The 18,273-nt window shown below is 38.4% G+C and overlaps 1 protein-coding gene across 1 annotated transcript in view; it reads right to left on the bottom strand.

The window, feature by feature from the left end:
• MRC1 (mannose receptor C-type 1) overlaps nucleotides 1-18,273 on the bottom strand; it is a 62,538-nt gene that overhangs the window by 21,620 nt on the left and 22,645 nt on the right. The window contains exons 8-15 of the mRNA XM_052803602.1: nucleotides 15,433-15,590; nucleotides 9,136-9,249; nucleotides 7,182-7,297; nucleotides 5,669-5,817; nucleotides 3,905-4,104; nucleotides 3,283-3,407; nucleotides 2,022-2,109; nucleotides 947-1,091 (exon numbers count right to left, since the gene is read on the bottom strand). Of these exons, the coding sequence (XP_052659562.1) occupies nucleotides 947-1,091; nucleotides 2,022-2,109; nucleotides 3,283-3,407; nucleotides 3,905-4,104; nucleotides 5,669-5,817; nucleotides 7,182-7,297; nucleotides 9,136-9,249; nucleotides 15,433-15,590 (1,095 nt within the window). The remainder of the gene's footprint in view (nucleotides 1-946; nucleotides 1,092-2,021; nucleotides 2,110-3,282; nucleotides 3,408-3,904; nucleotides 4,105-5,668; nucleotides 5,818-7,181; nucleotides 7,298-9,135; nucleotides 9,250-15,432; nucleotides 15,591-18,273) is intronic.

Here is an 18,273-nt window from a genome sequence, read left to right as displayed (position 1 = left end):
TTATTTTTGCTATGGCATCATGGAGATAGCATCCTGGATGGCATCATTAGCATCTCAGCAAAACAATTTCTAACACAGGAGATCTCTGTCTTTATGCTGTCTCTGTGCTAAATTATGATCTCACAGATACCAGCATTTAATAAGAAATTCTCTGCCTAAGAAATTCTTTTACCAATATGAAGCAGAGCTGATACTTTATTGTCAATAATCTAATGCAGCATCTTTATTTTGCTCCCCTCCCTCCCAATATAAGAATATAGTAAAATGTTTAAATAAGCACTTTCTAAAATACTCAAACTTAGGTAGATGCACTGCGTGGAACTCAAGATTTCTCTAAATCATAAATTTAGTCTTGATGTCTTCAGAAAATAAAAAGCATCTGAACTCAGATCTCAAAAGCATTTAGCAAGAAACCGACATGTGAATATAAAACCCAGCCAAAGCAAAATAAAGTATCTCAAAACCAGGCCCCATCTTGCAACTACAGATTCAGTTAGTTGACAAAACAGTACCTGAGCTGTAAGGAGGGAGTTTTCACACATAAAAATTCAGGTATATGAACTGATTTGCAAACTATTTTCTAATAACTTGAAACTCAACTCAGAAAAAAAATTCCAAAATAGGATTTGTTGGAGAAGGCATGAACTTCTCTAAATGAAAAGTCAAAAGTGAATGTGAATATTCAAAGTAACATTTCCTATTTTTCAAGTATCACATTTCCCTTTCTGAAATCATAGAGAAAGATCAGTGAGAAGTCCCAGCAGAGCACCAAAGGCTCTGTATCTTTAAATGCATCGAACACATGGAAACCCTTATACCACTTAGATATTTCACATTCCACCAGAACTATTCTGATAAACAGGTTTTGAAATTTTTTATTTCTTAAAGTTAAGGAAAAAATCAACTCAGAATCTTTTCTGATTTTACTAATACACAGAAGTGATACCTTTTTTTATCTGGCAAATCCATCCATATAGATAATCACAGTGCCTGTCATTCCAAAGCATGCTGGAATCACCACTGATCTCTGCACAAAGTTCAATTCCTTGATAATTATTGGGTTCTCCAAAGCCCCAGTTTTCATACCTTACCTACGACAGAAAAGGTTTTGTGAAATTCTGTTATATAGAAAGAAAACAATGGAGAGAGGGAGGAGACAGCATTAAACCACAGACCCACAACTTCTTCCTACTGACAGTTTAAAAACTTAGATAAAAGGAAACCAGAATCTCCCTGTGCAAATGCTGACATTTCAAACTTTTTTTCAGATTGCAACTGGACTGCAGCTTAAATAACAGTTGGTTTCGATCGCACTTGGAAGAATATTGACTTTTTATAGGACCTAAATTCTGTAAAATTCATCTAATAACAATGATGGGGCATGCTACATGTTGATATTAATTTAAGTAAATATCCTGTATGAGTAAAATAGTAGGACATTATTGAGGTACAACAAAAATGTTGACATTTTTCTTAGAAAAATATTACTGCTATTCTAATTTTCCTGTATAAATTCCAATTTCAGTTTTCTGTATGGTAAACTTCCATCAATATATTTTGACCAACCTTGCATGAAATACACTCACACCTCCAAAACCACTTTTTTTCGTACATTTTTATGTCTTAGTCTAAAGTACAGTCAAGTCACACTGACATAAAACAATTGTTTTCATTCAGCTCTATGGAATGTAGGCCATTTCAGATAAAGATCAAATTAGTAAGGAAGAGAAATACTAAAGATGGATTTTTTTTCCTTAAAAAATCCTTGCATTTATAATAGCATCCTTTTAGTCCACATGGATTTAATTTTCTTGTTGTTTCAATGCACATTTTCTTATCAAAAATCAGTATGTTTTAGCCAAAAAATCAAGCCATGAAATTGCTATTCATAAGCTTTCCTAAAAAGAGCATGATACAGTAGAGGGTTATGATTAAGCATAAAATTACACAGAAACACATACACCACACACACTTGATAAGCACAGGGAATGCAAACAGCTGTGGAAAATTAAATCACTCACTGGAGATCCATCACTCCAGACAAAGCCATCATCAGGATTCAAGTAATATAACCCCATCCAGAAATGCTGGTGGTAATAGCCATTGTTCCTAAAAAAAACCAAAAAACCCCACCCCAAAATAAGTGTCCCATTTATAAGTAGTTTAAACATAAAACCAAAACTAATAAGGGCATTACAATATTTTTAATAATCTATCATTCACAACAGTTAATAAGCTTCTTTAAAAATAATCCTTAAAGCTGTTAGAAACAATAACAACCAGGGTGGAAATTAATTAAAATGCAACCACTTCTAGGTGTTACCACTACACATTAACTCAGACAGATTGAAATACTGACCAAGAAAATGTCCAGATCCAATCCAGCTCCTGAAAATAAAGTGGCTTAATACTTTTGTATAATAGGTCAATAGCTACTGTTGCTCCATTTATCAACTCTCCGTCTTCTCTGTAAAGGCATTTACGGTTTCCAAACACAAAGTTACTTGCTGCAGTTGAATCACATTGGAAAAATAGCACCTTAAGCTAATTCTTGTCTGCAAGCAGACACACTTTACTGATTTATCTGAATTTATTGAGTCAATTTGTGGTAATGCAGCATCTGAGACTTCTTCCTTACTGTAAGTACGTAGCTGGGATTCTAGTACGGTTGTAGCATTTTGCAAGGCTGCCACGTTTCAGTCTTGCTTCCTAGTTAGACAGGGATGTACAAGTTCATTGAGCCCGGTCTATTCAGGTCATATGGCAAGTGTTACCTTTTTAAGAGTATTTGATCTCATTCAGAAAACCCACATGTGATTTTTACAGTTCAGGGATTTACTAACCTTATTTACATTCCCTGTGTAGGAAAAAATTACTCTGAAGTTGCTTCTGCTTTCTGATTAGTTCATAAAAATGACAAACAATCAACATATTGACCAGATTTATGTCTTGTACATGTGCTTATGTGAAAACAACTGGCATCTGTGGTAATTTTATAATATCCCCAAACCACAGTAAATATTTTTACATCATGATAAATGTAGCCTCAACTAGATATCTTGCCAATCTCATTTTAGCATTAGCTTCTGGAGTGATTGCTGCTAGTCATACAACTCTGCTATTTCATCAGCTCTACTTTTTTTGCTATGTGTTTGATACAGATGCAGACAATGAATCCAGACTGGCTTATACTGAAGTAAAAACTTACACCTAAAATTAAATATTTCAGAAAGATCAAAAGGCTAATTAAAGTAAATGGACAATGACACTACAGATACTCACGCAATAGAACGCCATATCACATACTGTTCTTCTTTACCATTAATGGATGCCAGATCTCCTCCTATAGCTCGACAAAACTCTTGAGATTCAAGCCATGTTTTCTTTTGCTCTCCTCTTGAAAAAGGCTAAAGAGAGCATTTTGCAATCAGACAAAATAGACCATATTGATGACAAGATCAAGAAACATCAGCTACCCAAAAGCAATTTATTTACAGTTAATTTGTTCTGGGAGGATTACAGAAACTTTGAATACAGGGTTTATGAGTGTTCACCTCCGTGAAACACAGGCTTAGTATAAATGTCTTTAAGCCAAGTTAGCAAACTGCATTGCTGACAGGAGTATCTGCTGCAAAACAACTAGGAGAAAGGCACTTTTAATGTTAAAAGAATGGGAAATTCAGTCTTAAAAGAGTTGGAAATTAAGTTCAGAAGATCAGACCTGAAGATCAGACTTTAACAGAATAAACAAAACCATGAGCATTTCAATAGAAGGGAACAAGACCTCTACATATAATCTGTAAATAAGCTTATGAAACAGTAAGATATATGTATACCAATTTTTATTGCATGTATGTGCAGCAAATACAAACTACCTTAATGCAGAAATAAGCAACATACTTACTTTGAAACAGAAGCTAATACGATTGTTTGAGTCCCAACCTTCTGGACACCGAGGAATAGGAGTTGTTGTAGGAAGAGGTGGAAGTGTCACTCCCTCTGCCCACACTTTGCATAGGAACTTTGCCTTTTCTTCACATTTTATTAAATCCCATAATCCACCTGCAATTCCAGTCCTCATGGCAACGCAGCCTGGCTTTCTTCCTGGTTGAAAACAGGAATGCACAAAAGCAATGTTTAGGGGGTCATAAGAATTTAGAAAACTTCATATTCTATATTGATGGAAATTAAGTCTTTGTACAGAGCCAAAAATGTTTCTAACGTTAGAGTAGGTCCAGAGGAGGGCCACAAAAATCATCAGAGGGCTGGAACACCTCTGCTATGAAGAAAGGCTGAGGGAGTGGGGTTGTTCAGCCTGGAGAACATTATCACGTCCATTCAATACATAATGGGGGTTTATAAGGAAGATGGAGAAAGACTTTTTACCAGGGCCTGTAGTGACAGGACAAGGGGCAATGGTTTTAAAATGAAAGAGAGTAGGTTTAGATTGGACATAATGAGGAATTTTTTTTACTATGAGGGTGGTGAGACACTGGAGCAGGTTGCCCAGAGAAGTTGTGGATGCCTCATCATTGGAAATGTTTGAGGTCAGGTTGGATGGGACTTTGAACCACTTCATCTAGTGCAAGATGTCCCTGCCAATGGCAGGGCAGGTAGGACTAGATGATCTTTAAGTGTCCCTTCCAACCCAAACCATTCTGTGATTCTATGATTCTATGATTTTAATTCATGAAGGAAAAAAAACAAGCAAAAAAATCTGTGGTTCATCCACACCTGAGATACTGAATTGTGCCTCACATCAAATCACCTCCAGTGGCTGACTCTAGCAACATCATAACCTGTGATCCAATATATTCTTCCCTAAAACTGAAGTTGTGGTTAGAGCTAGTTTCTCAAATTTGTCTAATTTGACTATGATTTAGAAAAAATGGACTTACTATATATAGGCCTAGTATTGGCTTCATGGTCTACATAGCCTTACCACTCCACCTGACACATTCAAATCAACATTTAGACACTGAAACTAAAATGAATCAGAGGATCTCCCGAAAGGCAAATGCAACACACCAGAACCTTGAAGGCTGATGACCATCCCCTTTCTGATGTGATCATGTCAGAGGTGAAATGACCTCGCACCCCCATAATTTTATCAGAACAGAAAAAACCAGCAATGTTTTCATTAACAAAACTTAGTAAATAAAGAAATCACAATTAATCTAGCAAATATATCAACTAAAAGAAGATTAAACACAAATCTTCCCTTGGGCCTCTTGTCCTTCCCTACAATTCCATTTTTTCTAGGACCAGAGGTGCTTCATGCATGCTGTGATCTCACACACCTCAGAACATGCAGTGAGCAAGTGCACTATGACATATGGCTGAACAGGCAGGACTTGCAAGCAGGGCGCAATATGCCTGCAGATATTGCTCCTCCAGAGTAGTACAGACACAGACGTTCCCAGAACAGACACAAATCAGAAACTTGATCTCAATTTAAAGTTTCTTCCCAAACTCATATTAAAAACTCATTTCAGCACTAAGCAGGAAGTTAGCAACAGCACTACATGCCTGAGAAAGCAGCCAGATATATTTGAGATCAATTAGTCATTATACCATCAAGTAAGGGCTAAGGAATGAAATAAAATTAAAGTAGTGAGCAAAGTATTCTGGGCACTGGACTCATTAAACAGTATAGAGCCGTACCCACCAGGCATTTCAGAATTCCAATGTGTAAATAAGACAGATTCGCCATTAGCCCACTTGAACGTTCCCTTTTCTTCTACATCTGAAAGTCCAATCCAAAAGTATCTTTCTGTTCTCAGCCCAACCAGGCTAGTCAGATAGGCTTGTTCATATCTGTTTAAAAGAACACAACTGTTACATTAATATTGTTAAATTTATTTTTTAAAGTTGTAAAAGGCTTGTTATTTTCTCAGAATTGCCACTGTACCTTCTTGAAAGCATAGCTTGGATGAATTTACTTGAACAAAGCACATAACAAAACATTACATAATAGATATTTTGTAAGCTTCAGTACCAGAGTATTCTGCCTTCTCTTCGGATGTCCGGTAAAGAAAGTGACATAATCGTGGACTAAAATGAAATTGGTGGAAAAGAATAACCCTGACATGACTTATGTGTTATACCACTGTATTTTTTGAGAGTTCCTAGTATCCTTCTATTTTAATGACTTCTTGTTTCAGGTAAATCCAAAACTGGAAAAGGAATCTCAGCATTATTGAAGAGATATACAAAAATAAAGGCTAAAGTAGTATGATACTAAATTATCAAAATAAGGAACACCGCAAATTAGATCCAATGATCATGCAAGAAAAATTATGTTTGGGAAACAAACCTATGTAGAGGTAAAGCCTGTCATAGTTCATTATGGTGTTTAAACAAACAGCTCAAGAAATCAAAGCAAATAAAAGAAGTCTCCCCTTAACAAGGTATAGTCTGAAGACCACATTAATGTTAAACCATTTGTATGACAGCTACAGTGCTACCTACATTTAGAGAGCTACCATTCATGACAGCTAGAGCTTTCACACTAGAACATATCTATTTAGATTATATAGAAACAAGTAAGAAAGTGTAAAGCATCGAGTCAACTGCAAGCAAAATAAGCTTTGTTTCTTAACCCTAACTTTCATTTTCCCAATATTCCATATTTAATAATGTGCAAAAGCTGTTCGGAAATTTAGCACACACTGAACCCTGGCTGAACTGTGATGGATTTTCAGATACCAAGCACTTCTATCATCATTTGGTTTTTTATTTAATTTTTTTAAAAGTAGCTCAATTCTGAGAAGACCAGGTGGGTGAAAATTACATCCTCTTGCTCATTTGAAGTACCTTTTGAAAGGAATTCAGAGTTGTATCTCTTCCCTTAATAATCAAAATTGGATTCTGCATCCCTCACTCAAGTAAAACCCATCCTCAAGCCACTACAATTAAGGAAATAGAAAACATAATTCTATTTTTTTCCTTGACATAACCATCTATATCAATACTGATTTCACAGCCATCACCTACTTTTATTATAAACTGAATTCCTGGATTTGAATATAATGCAAAAACTGTGAGAAGTTCTGTATCTACAGATAGCTGTCCTCTAAAGCAAGATTTTTGTCCAGATCAGAGTGTTTATTTTGATATTCAGATGACGCTAGATGTTAAATCCTTATGTGATCCCCTCATGCATGTAGTCTTTTACATACCTGTCTTCAATAGTTGCTAAAAAGGCCTGATGCCTTCCACAGGTTTGATTTGCTTGAGAAAAAGATACAAATGTATTTCCAATGAAGTAACAATAAAAACCATGTCTTTTCCAACCCTGTCAAAATAAACATTAAGTGATCATGTATGTTGCAGCTTTTAGGAAAGGAAAGGAAAGGAAAGGAAAGGAAAGGAAAGAAAGGAAAGGAAAGGAAAGGAAAGGAAAGGAAAGGAAAGGAAAGGAAAGGAAAGGAAAGGAAAGGAAAGGAAAGGAAAGGAAAGGAAAGGAAAGGAAAGGAAAGGAAAGGAAAGGAAAGGAAAGGAAAGGAGAAAAGAGAAAAGAGAAGAAAAGAGAAGAAAAGAAAAGAAAAGAAGAGAAGAGAAGAGAAGAGAAGAGAAGAGAAGAGAAGAGAAGAAAAGAAAAGAAAAGAAAAGAAAAGAAAAGAAAAGAAAAGAAAAGAAAGAAAAGAAAAGAAAAGAAAAGAAGAGATAGAGAAGAGAAGAGAAGAGAAGAGAAGAGAAGAGAAGAGAAGAGAAAAGAGAAGAGAAGAGAAGAGAAAAGAAAAGAAAAGAAAAGAAAAGAAAAGAAAAGAAAAGAAAAGAAAAGAAAAGAAAAGAAAAGAAAAGAAAAGAAAAGAAAAGAAAAGAAAAGAAAAGAAAAGAAAAGAAAAGAAACCCAACAAAACCAAACTGATTTATCCCACTGTCACCTAACCATTAGACAAAGGAACAACCGAACTGAAAAAAGCCAGACTGGAAACAGGCAGGATCAAAGTTTTTTAAAATTTTGTTTCATAGAACAATTTTTCACATATAATGAATTTTTAACCAGTGCATTCCACTTATAAAGGCATGAGAGACTTTGCTGTACACCTTTAGTGCTCAGTATAGGATTATAACTAGCACATAGGCATTGTGCAATCATGAGAATGGTCTTGAGAAGCAAATTTCAGCTTGGCTTTTCAGAAAGGGAATGACACTTCAGACAAGTTTGTTTATTATTAACTAACATTAACACTCTCTTCTAATGTTTTGTCATTCAAGTGCCATTAACGCAGGAATATGCTTACAGAGGGAGAGTTTGCTGTGACCAGCCCCAATTCAAACAAATTTTCTTCTGATGATTTTCAATTTCTCACCTATGAGAGACTTTTTTTCTGCAACCATGCACTTAGTTCTCTAGGCAAGGATAATATCCATAAGCATTAGGATCCCTTTATCTTCTGCAACAGTTGAATACTTGTAAGGTTCCCAGGTACTCTTTTACGAATACTGGGAATAAACATCAAAGACTTCCTCTGCAGCTGTGTAAAGCAGACTTGGGGGGAAAAGGCAATTTCTTCATGGAAGACAAAAACCCAGTAAGATTCCCTATGACATAACAAATTACAGTAGGCTTTTCGGAATTACTGAGTGTTATGTTACCAGAAGGCCAGCATTACCAAATAAACAATAGATCTGCTGGCAGTTCAGAAGGAGCACAATGGATTCATTTTGTTCAGGCACTCCTACAAATTCTTCAAAGTAGAGAGCACTGCCAGAGACCACAGCAAAGCCTTGAGAATAGTATGTAGAGAAGCACACCCTTCCTGCTGTGAATAATTTTGAAGAAAATTGTAGGCAGAGCTGAAGAGCAACTGCTGGCACAGGCAAATTCCTTAGGACAGCTTGAATGCCGATCAAGGAAAAATGGCCTGCTGCAGGGACTACAGGTTTGAGTTTTGGTTTAAGTTCTGGAAAAAGAAAGGGAGCATCAAGAGCCAAATGACAGTCAGAGCTTAGATTTATTCATATGTACCACCTATCCTGTCTGCCATAGAAATGAGAAGGCCAACTGTTCTGATGATGACAACACAGAACCCATTTTTCCTGTTTTATCTGTCACCTAGGTGGCATTTTCTCCTCTTAATCATTCCTAGAAGCCTATTCAGATCAGACAGCTTTTTCTTCACTTACTCTCTGGCAGCCCATGTCAATAGTTTCCTCTTCTGTAGGAGCTTCTGACATGGGTTTCCTTTTACAGATGTAGCCAATTTTCTTTTCACAAGAATGGTCTGCCCAAAATCCATCCTGAACATAAGAACAGAACATCACAGTCAAGTGGGATTTAGTCTTCAAAAAAGGCACTTTATGCTTTTAAGTATTCAATTATTTTTTGCAGCTTTAAAAGAAGCAAAACCTACATCTAAGTTCAGTACTTAATTCCAACCTCATTCCAACCTCACTTCTACTGGGGCTGATTCACCATTGACTTACACCTTCTTCAATTATTTAGCCTTCTGAAAAGCGAACCCTTGGAGGTGACAGTAATACACCATCTCTACAACTACTGATTTAATAAGCATGCAGGAGGAAAGGGAGGTGTCATCTCTCCCCGCAGAAATCCAGTTGCAACAGAAAAAAAACCAGAAGACTACATTTCTTAGTTAGTACCTATATAAAACTTTGAAGATGCAAAAAGTTCCTTGTCAAAGTTAGAATTAACATTGTTACTCCTCTTACTACAGATTCTCAGAAGAAACAATGACATTCAGTGGGAGCTGTACTGAAAGTAAGGAACCTCACACCATGTTCCCACTATATTTTACATACATTTTGGTTCAACAGATGAACTAAGGTATTGGGAGATGAGGAGAAACACCTGTGCAAAACACTTTCTCGCCTGTGCCTTAAAGACTCCACTTTTGTAAAAGTAAAATCATAGCAGTTGGTGGCAATTTCTTTCTCCCCCCCCGCCCCGAAATGTAAAATAATCATCATGGTAATACACAGTCCCTTGTGCCACAATATGCCAAGTCCTCAAGAGCCTAAACAAACCCCACTTCCAGCAAAAACTCCCAAAGCTCAATACTACTGCCTACAACAATGAAGAACCCTAGGATGTTCAGCTCATGCTTGTCTCTTCTCTGTCCTATGCTGACCACAAGGCAAGTCTATTGGTGGGTGTCTCATAATCTCCTACCATTTCTTCCTCAGCCTCACTAGACTGGTAGGCACTTCAGATAACCACCCAAAACTCTGACCGTCACAGCCTGGAAGAAATCAGCACAACTTTCACAACTTTTAGAGTTCTTTAACACAGGAAAACTTACCCTGAAGCTTTGGCTCTCTAGTTACTGACTTTTGAACCCAAGGGAAAACCTGGTCTGATGGCAAGCATCAAGCCCTTAAAATTTAGCCTTGAAAGAAACATTTACCAGTCTTACTTACTACTTGGTATAGAAAGCAAAAGAGTCTTCCCATCAAATAAATGGTGGAAAAACTAAAGCATAGCATATGTCAACAGCTACCCTTTCAAAATGTTAAACTGGACCAATGGTAGCTTCTTTACATTGTAGAAAATTTGTAACACATTAATTTGGATCACTGTCCAAAAGGTATAGAGTCAAATTAAAATGAAAAGTAAAAACAATGTAATGAAGGCAACCAAGTTGGTGAGGGGCCTTGAGCACAAGTCTTATGAGGAGCGGCTGAGGGATCTGGGGTTGTTCAGTCTAGAAAAGAGGAGGCTGAGGGGAGACCTTATCGCTCTCTACAACTACCTGAAAGGGGGTTGTAGTGAGGTGGGTGCTGGTCTCTTCTGTCAGGTGTCTGGACATAGGACAAGAGGAAATGGCCTCAAGTTGAGGCAAGGGAGATTTAGGTTAGATAGTAGGAAAAATTTTTTTACTGAGAGGGTTGTCAAACATTGGAATGGGCTGCCCAGGGAAGTGGTTGAGTCACCATCCCTGGAGGTATTCAAAAAGCGAGTGGACAGGGTACTCCAGGGCATGGTTTAGGGGGCATGGTTAATGGTTGGACTTGATGATCTTGAAGGTCTTTTCCAACTGAAAGGATTCTATGATTCTATGATTCTATGAAGGAGGAGTTAAAATAAAACCGCATCTACAACCACCAAATTCAATGAAAAATAGACAAAAATCGTAACACAATGAACAAGCATGTTATAAATAGAAGTCCTTTTTGATGGCATTGTTGCATGCCTTACTTTATAATTCATTTCTAACCTTCCATTAGCAGGCTGAGAACACCAATAGACCTAAATGACCCCCACCACCTTCAATTGGGGCCTCCACCCACCTGCCTGCCCATGGGCCCTGGGGCTCCACTTAAGCTTCAATCCTTAAAATCAAGGCCTTCAATCCCTGTCCATGCTGTAACAGAAGTACTTGTTTCCAGTTGCCCCAATGTCTCTACCTGGTTATGGGCCTTGTTGATCCAGACCCTGACCTTTGGACTGTCTTCCTGGCTTGATCTTGGACTCACCTTGTCACTCACTATGCACTTGCCCAGCAATGACTGGATTGTGTCTGACCCTGGTTACTCTCTCCAGACCTGATCCTGACTCAGCTACTTGGCTTGACCTTGGACCTGCCTCATCATCCCAAATGTGGGCTCTGGTCTGCCACCAGCTGCCTACCCCACCTGCCCTGCTCCCTCTCTGGGGACAGTGGGACAGGGTCTAACTGGACAGGCTCCGTCCCTGCAAGCTGGTCTATTAGGCTTGGCTTGCGGCTCCTCTCAATTTTAATTTAATTTTAATATCCCTGCTGGCTTCCAGCTAACCTGTTCTACACAAAAAAACCCCACCCTAGAGTAGCTCGTTCTGCTTTTTTACTAAATAAACAACTGGAAGAATTGATTGCAACCTCTGTAACAAGCTGTGTATACTTGAAGACTTTTGCTTTTTCAGATTTCTCTTTCACAAATCAAAACCCCCTTTATTTCTTCAGCCAAAAACTACATGCTTTCTGTATTGCTTTTGAGTGCTGATACAAGCAAAAGGATGACAGCTTTTCTAAAGCAGCAGAATGGAACAGCAGGCTGCTACTTTTATTTATAGCTACAGCCACAGATATATCTAACTTTCTACTGCTGTTGGAATTAAAAGGGCCTCTAGGGTTTAGATACAAGTCTCACTTAATACATATTCAGTGCTGGAGGACCCCAAGATCCTTCTGTACTGACAGACACTGTGTTAGGTGAAGGAAGAGAAGACTTGGTCTACCAGAGGATGGAGTCTTCTGCTTCCTCCCCTCCCAAAGTCAAGACCCAGCAGCCTGCACTGGTATTTTCAGCTGGTTCTTGACCATAGTATTAAGCATGCCAGCCTGCCATCAGAAACTCTACTTCTGAGGAATGATCATGGGTCATCTGACTGCACTGAATGCTGCCACTTTTAGCATGGCACATAAGACATGACCAGTGAATTGAAATCTTAATGCTTTGAGACCCCAGCCATTGAATTAATTTTATTTTAATACCCAACCATATGTTAGAACCCTTTTATAATCTTAGGTCATCTTGTATCAACAGATCTGCCTGGACACATACAAGCAATCATACGCCACTGCATATATCTGTAACTATTCTTGCCTCTTTGTAATTTAACTGTTTGTGTGTTCCAGTGGTTCAGTCTGGGCGGACACTTCAGGACTTTACAGACCATACAAAGTGAGGGTGAGGATATAAATAGCAACGACTCCTATTTTTCCATCCATTTCCTTATCCAGTAGGTTTCAATGAATGGCCACATGGAGGGGGGGAAACATTAGATAGACCAACAGTGGTTCTTTCAGGGCTTGGCATTGCAGAGTGGCATGAATTTATTCTGGACCATGCTGTTCCTGCCCTCCACCAGAGGATACTGCTAGGGTTAGTTGCAATCTCTCCCTGCTTCACCTTTCTCCTAAAGTCTTATGTAATTAACCAGATGTGCCTTTCCTCTAATCTTGCAAGAGAAACTGAGGTAGCTGTCTCTTTCCTAGAGAAATGCAACAGGTGGTAGAATTCAAAGTATCACAAGAAGCGATTTGCTTAGGTTTGCAGAAAATTAGAAGCTAGCGGATCTCAGCTTCTGTACACAAATAGAGATTTTTAACCTGAATCCAAGTTCCCCAAAATGCTATAACACTTGGCTTGGCCAGAAAATGTCATCCAGATCCTCAGAGAGCCACAAAACAAATTCTTCCCCTTGTTGTTTTTTCTTGAAACTCTTGGTTTGAAGGCAGTCAAGTTGTTCTGATAAAAATCATGGGTTTACCAATGCATTTAAGCTGCCCTGTATGTTCCAAAAGACTAAAAAAAGATTTAAAAAAAAAAAATTGCATCAAGAAACTATGAATATCAAGAGCAATCTTAGCACTTTTTTTAAAGTACTAGCCAAATTATTAAATGCTTGTCAGCCTCTAACCTCCTCTAATACTTCCTGCACCAATACTTCCATGTACAGTACCATAAAACCCCAAAGTTCACACCAACAGGTGAAGGTGGCTAAAGGGCACAGGATGGTAGATGAGACAAAATCTCAGCTATGTGTTCCTTGCACCACCCACATGCACCAAGACTGGCTACCTTGCAAACCTCTCATTCCTGAGCACGTTCTCCAGCCTTGACCATTATACAAGTCCTTGAAGCAACTGCTATTTACAACCTCAATTGACTGATCCTCACATTTGAGCATTCAGCTTCCTTCCACTGTCTGACCCTATATTTCTGTTAGACAAAGCATCTACTACATCCTCAACCAGCACTGGCATAGCCACTGCACAGACAATGGAGCACAAAAATCCTCACACCCTTAAAAATCTGTCTGTTCAATTACCATGTGTACCATGGCCTGGTTGCCATGGAAGAAGTATACATTTATGGTCTTCTCACCAGAGCGTGTCCACTAATACAATGGAGAGGAATTTTTAATAGATTATAATCTTACTCATGCTTCTGACCAGTGCAAAATTCTTCACTAAAATAGAGATCAAATTCTAACCTTCTGGACACATCTGACTGTACATTAAGTTTCTTCTCCCTGCTCAGTTCATACAGCAATGAAACTATAGTCATGAACTTTGGCCCAGCCAGAGAACACCTCCACAAACACACATAGCTCCGCTCAATTTGGGGAGATTAATATGCTATACCCTGCACAGGCTTGCCTCTTCCATGGATACTACTGTGGTTTTGCTCTCCCAAGGATGCTGTTCTACTTCTCTTCCTCATTCCTTTCTGGAACTGATGACGTGGTCCCTTTTTCTGCTAGTGCTGCACCTGCTAACTCCTCTATGTCCTCTACAGCTTCTTCCTGCTGCAGAGCTGGCTCAGCACTCTCCCGCTGCACTCAATCTTAATTTCTGAACTTGAGTGGTTTTGCACCAGAATGATGGAGGCACATGAACGAGCTGCATGCATACATGCCACTGTTGTTGATGATTGCACCTAAGTGAAGCAAGTTAGAAAACTAGGTCTATTGGGGCTTGAGTGCAGACTTGCCCTATGAGGAAAGCTCTGTATAGTGTTCAGGCCAACTGGGAAAAAATTTTTAGTTCTCCTTTTCAATTTATAAGTGCACTCACCAAAAGTACAACCCTCAAGTTTTAATTTTGCAAAATAATGAAATGCTTTTGGTATGGGTAAATACTTTTTTTCCTCCTGATAAAATAGGTAAACCCTGAAGGAAGTGGTAAGTTCAATATTTTTAATTATCAGAAAGATGAAAAATACCATTTTGCAACATCACACACAGACTGACTTTTATACCAGGTATTATCTCAGTTCCTGTAGTACACCTACATCATCGATCATTGCCATATTCCAAAAGGCAGCCTTTTCAAAGCAACCTTTTAATTGTAGATATACAGTCACTCAGTAAAGGCTTCCACTAATGCCACTGCTAACTACTTTTCTCACAGCTCTTCATGTGCAGTGCAGATACAAGCATAACATCTAATCCACCTAGATCTGAGATTTATAACTTTGCCGAGAAAAAGAAAATGAAAGCTTCTATTTTCTTCTAAAGATAGTATTTCTCTCTAACATCATTAAAAATTGCTAGTGCAATTTTTTAAGGTAGGTGTATATCCCATACTCAGACAAAGCAGAAAAAATCCAAACATATCCAAAATGTCTTTGTAGCTTCCTGAAGAAAAGCATTTACATGTTCATGTGGTTCACAGTGTAATTAAAAGCTTCTTCAAAAAAGCCCACATGCACAAACTGAAATCCAGAAATATGGATCTTGGGGAGCAGTTCCCTCCAAGGAAAGCCACCACTTGCCTGCTTCTCAGGCAAGACAATAAAAACAACTTTCTGGCGACCTTGAACAGGGGTCCTTTCTCAAAAAAGTAACACCTGTAAGACTCTAAAATAGGCTGCTTCAAACAGTAATATCCCCTACCTTTTTGCTCTGGCATAGAAAAAAGCCCAAATGATAAATGAAATGATAAGATAATTAAGTCAATAGCCACATGACTTTACCTTTCCCTTCATAACAACACAGTCCTCTTGCCTGTTGTTTGCATGAGTGGGTTCTCCACGAAGCCACTTGGCATAGGTGACGGGTGTCCCATCGCTCCATTCAAAATACATCTGAACTTTGAGGTCATTCAACCCAATCCACAGCTCATCAGCTGGCTCTAAAACATACAATTAACAAGGTTGATAACAGTCCTTTTATATGATGTGAACCCTTATCTTCACGGAACAGAAAATAATTTATTCTCAGGAAGTTTAAAAGGCAGTCAAAGGAAATTAAGGCTCCCTGTTTCATAAAGAGGGCAGACTGTTCCTCATATACCCACTCCAGTTATGAGGAAAGGCCACTCATTATAGTGGCAATACGAGTGTTTAACTTTGTATAAAACAGCAAAAATACTCTCTTTGTTGAATTATATTACAATACAACTAGGTTCATTCCTTTTTTCCAGTTCACAACTCTTGTAACGGGATGAATAAACACTTAAATAAAATGCTACCTCCCCTTTGCCTCCTACCTTTAGTATAGTGAAGAAAGAAGTGCCTTCTTTTCTAATGCTCAGACACCCAGTGTTGACTTTTACAGCTGACAACTAGAGTACCTGCAAGTTTTCCCATTACAGGTGTTCCCATATTTTATTTCATTTCAGAGCAAAATGAAATTCATGTAGTTGTTGGAATTTTCAGTTTACAGTTAATGGAGTTAACTGCTGGTTTTTGGCTGGAATGAAAGTGCAGGACTGATCAAGGATGTTACTTTATGGCAGCTGTTTCTTAGCGGTTTATTTGCCTGTGCTTAAAATTCTCGACTCTATTGCTACTATAATGTTCATACCTAGTTTTGTTCTGAATAGACTATTTGAATAAGGAGGATTAAAATTTGGGCATTTATAATCAGTCTGAACTCCATCATCATCAAAGAGTATTCCTCTCTAGAACTGATTTTATGACTTTGTTCAGTGCAATTGGCATTTCTTTAATTATTATTTAATTATTTATTTATAGTCTGTCATCCAGCCTATGCTAAAGGCAGCAGGTTTTCCTTTTTTTTACAACACCATGGCTCAGATCACACTGACCAACTACATGCACAGTCCTTTCCTTAGATAGCAGTCTTTCCAAGCAGAGTATGAACTACTTGGTTCCTAGAACTTACTCATGAGTATTTTTCATGAATGATAGGGAGACTACTTTACTTTTTAACATTTTTCCACCACTTATGACCTTGCATTTCTACAACCCATCTACAGCCCTCAGAGGTTTCTCCTGTTCAGTTTGTTGTCATAGTTTTTGCCTTCTTCCATAAGTCTTCCTCTAACATCCTATATCCAGACTGACCACAGACAACCTGATAATGAAGTCACCCAGGAAATTAAAAATGGGATTGTGAGCCCACCGGGAAAAGACATCAGCTGCAGGAGTGGGTCTCTCAATGGAACTATAATTATTTCTTTTCTGTTGCTGCTGTCACTAGACACAGAAGTGACTGTAAAAGAGTTAAAAGTCATTGCCGTCAAGGCAATCCTTTCTGATTAACACACTTCAGATGGAGGTTTTCCTAGATACTCCCACAACTTAAAACTCTTGTGACATTTCTCCCATCTGCTAGTTACAGGAACATGGAGGCTTCCCATTTTGACCAACCAAGCTGCTACAAAAGTCACCCTCCCAGCCTGTCAGTTTAATGGAGTCAACTCTCTCTCCTTTCTCTTTCCCTCCCTTGTCTCTCCCATCTTTATTATACCTAAGTATGATCAGCCCTCATCGGTCATCCATACTGTCCTTACCATCCCTCCCCCAATAAGAAGGGCTCAGATTCACAGGACATCAGGCTCCATTTTCATTAACATCACATCTCAGTATCCTCCTTTAAACTCTCCTCTGCAACCAAAATTGTAACCTGTTCCAATTCCACTGCCCATCATGCTCTCATTCCCTCCTTAGCTACCTCCATCCATGCTCTCTAATTTCTTTTTTGTTTAGTTATTTGTTAAAATTTTTCTGACTGTGTTTATTGAGCACCTAGCATAGCAAAGGCCTCATCCATGGCCAGACCTCCTACTGTGGTGGGCTCACACCATGGTTATATGAACAGCATTCTTTAACAAAATGATTACATCAAAGTCATCTAAATAAGCCATGCAAATCAGAAATGGCCAAGAGCCATTTCTGGTTCTGTGGACCTTCCTCCTACATAACATTTTCTCCTCTGAAGAAGAAATGCTGTCATAGAGTATTGCACTCATCTCTAAAGCTGGGTGACTAAATACCAAGGGGTTTTTTTCCCAGCCACTTGTAAATAAGCTGTTTCCCACTCTCTCAGACATGCACTGGGCCACTTTTGTGCTATATCACATGCTGGACTTCTGTGTAAATATCCAGAATGCACTTCTTTATTCTTCTTCATGTTCCTCTCTAAAGTTCTCCTTGTGGGTGATGCCAACAAAAGCTCAGCTACTATGACAATACTCATTTTATTGTACCCCTTCTTCCTTTGTTTTATCATGGGACTGTGAATTGTTTGGCACAAAGATAGATATTTGTTCTTTCTGTACAGCACTTATTGCAGCAGAGTTCTGATGCAGACAAGATTTTCTAGGCACTGCAATACATGGTGTTCTCATCTCAGTGGTGAACAAGGGTGATCTGATACTGTCATAAACTCCCTTAAAAGACTTCTTTACTTGTTCCAGTTTTACTCCTCTGAAAAGAATGCTTTCAAAATAGCCTGTTGCAGTGAGTGTGCCATATGTGAGAAGCCTGGTTTCCTTCAGGACTATTTGCCTTTCAGAAACATTCACTTCTACAAAAACAGTGCAGCGTAGTCAGTTCAGGAAGGGTCTC

This window comes from Harpia harpyja, chromosome 1 (assembly GCF_026419915.1).
Source record: "Harpia harpyja isolate bHarHar1 chromosome 1, bHarHar1 primary haplotype, whole genome shotgun sequence".
In the NCBI taxonomy this organism is placed as follows: Eukaryota; Metazoa; Chordata; class Aves; order Accipitriformes; family Accipitridae; genus Harpia; species Harpia harpyja.
This window is presented reverse-complemented; position numbering and strand designations above follow the sequence as displayed.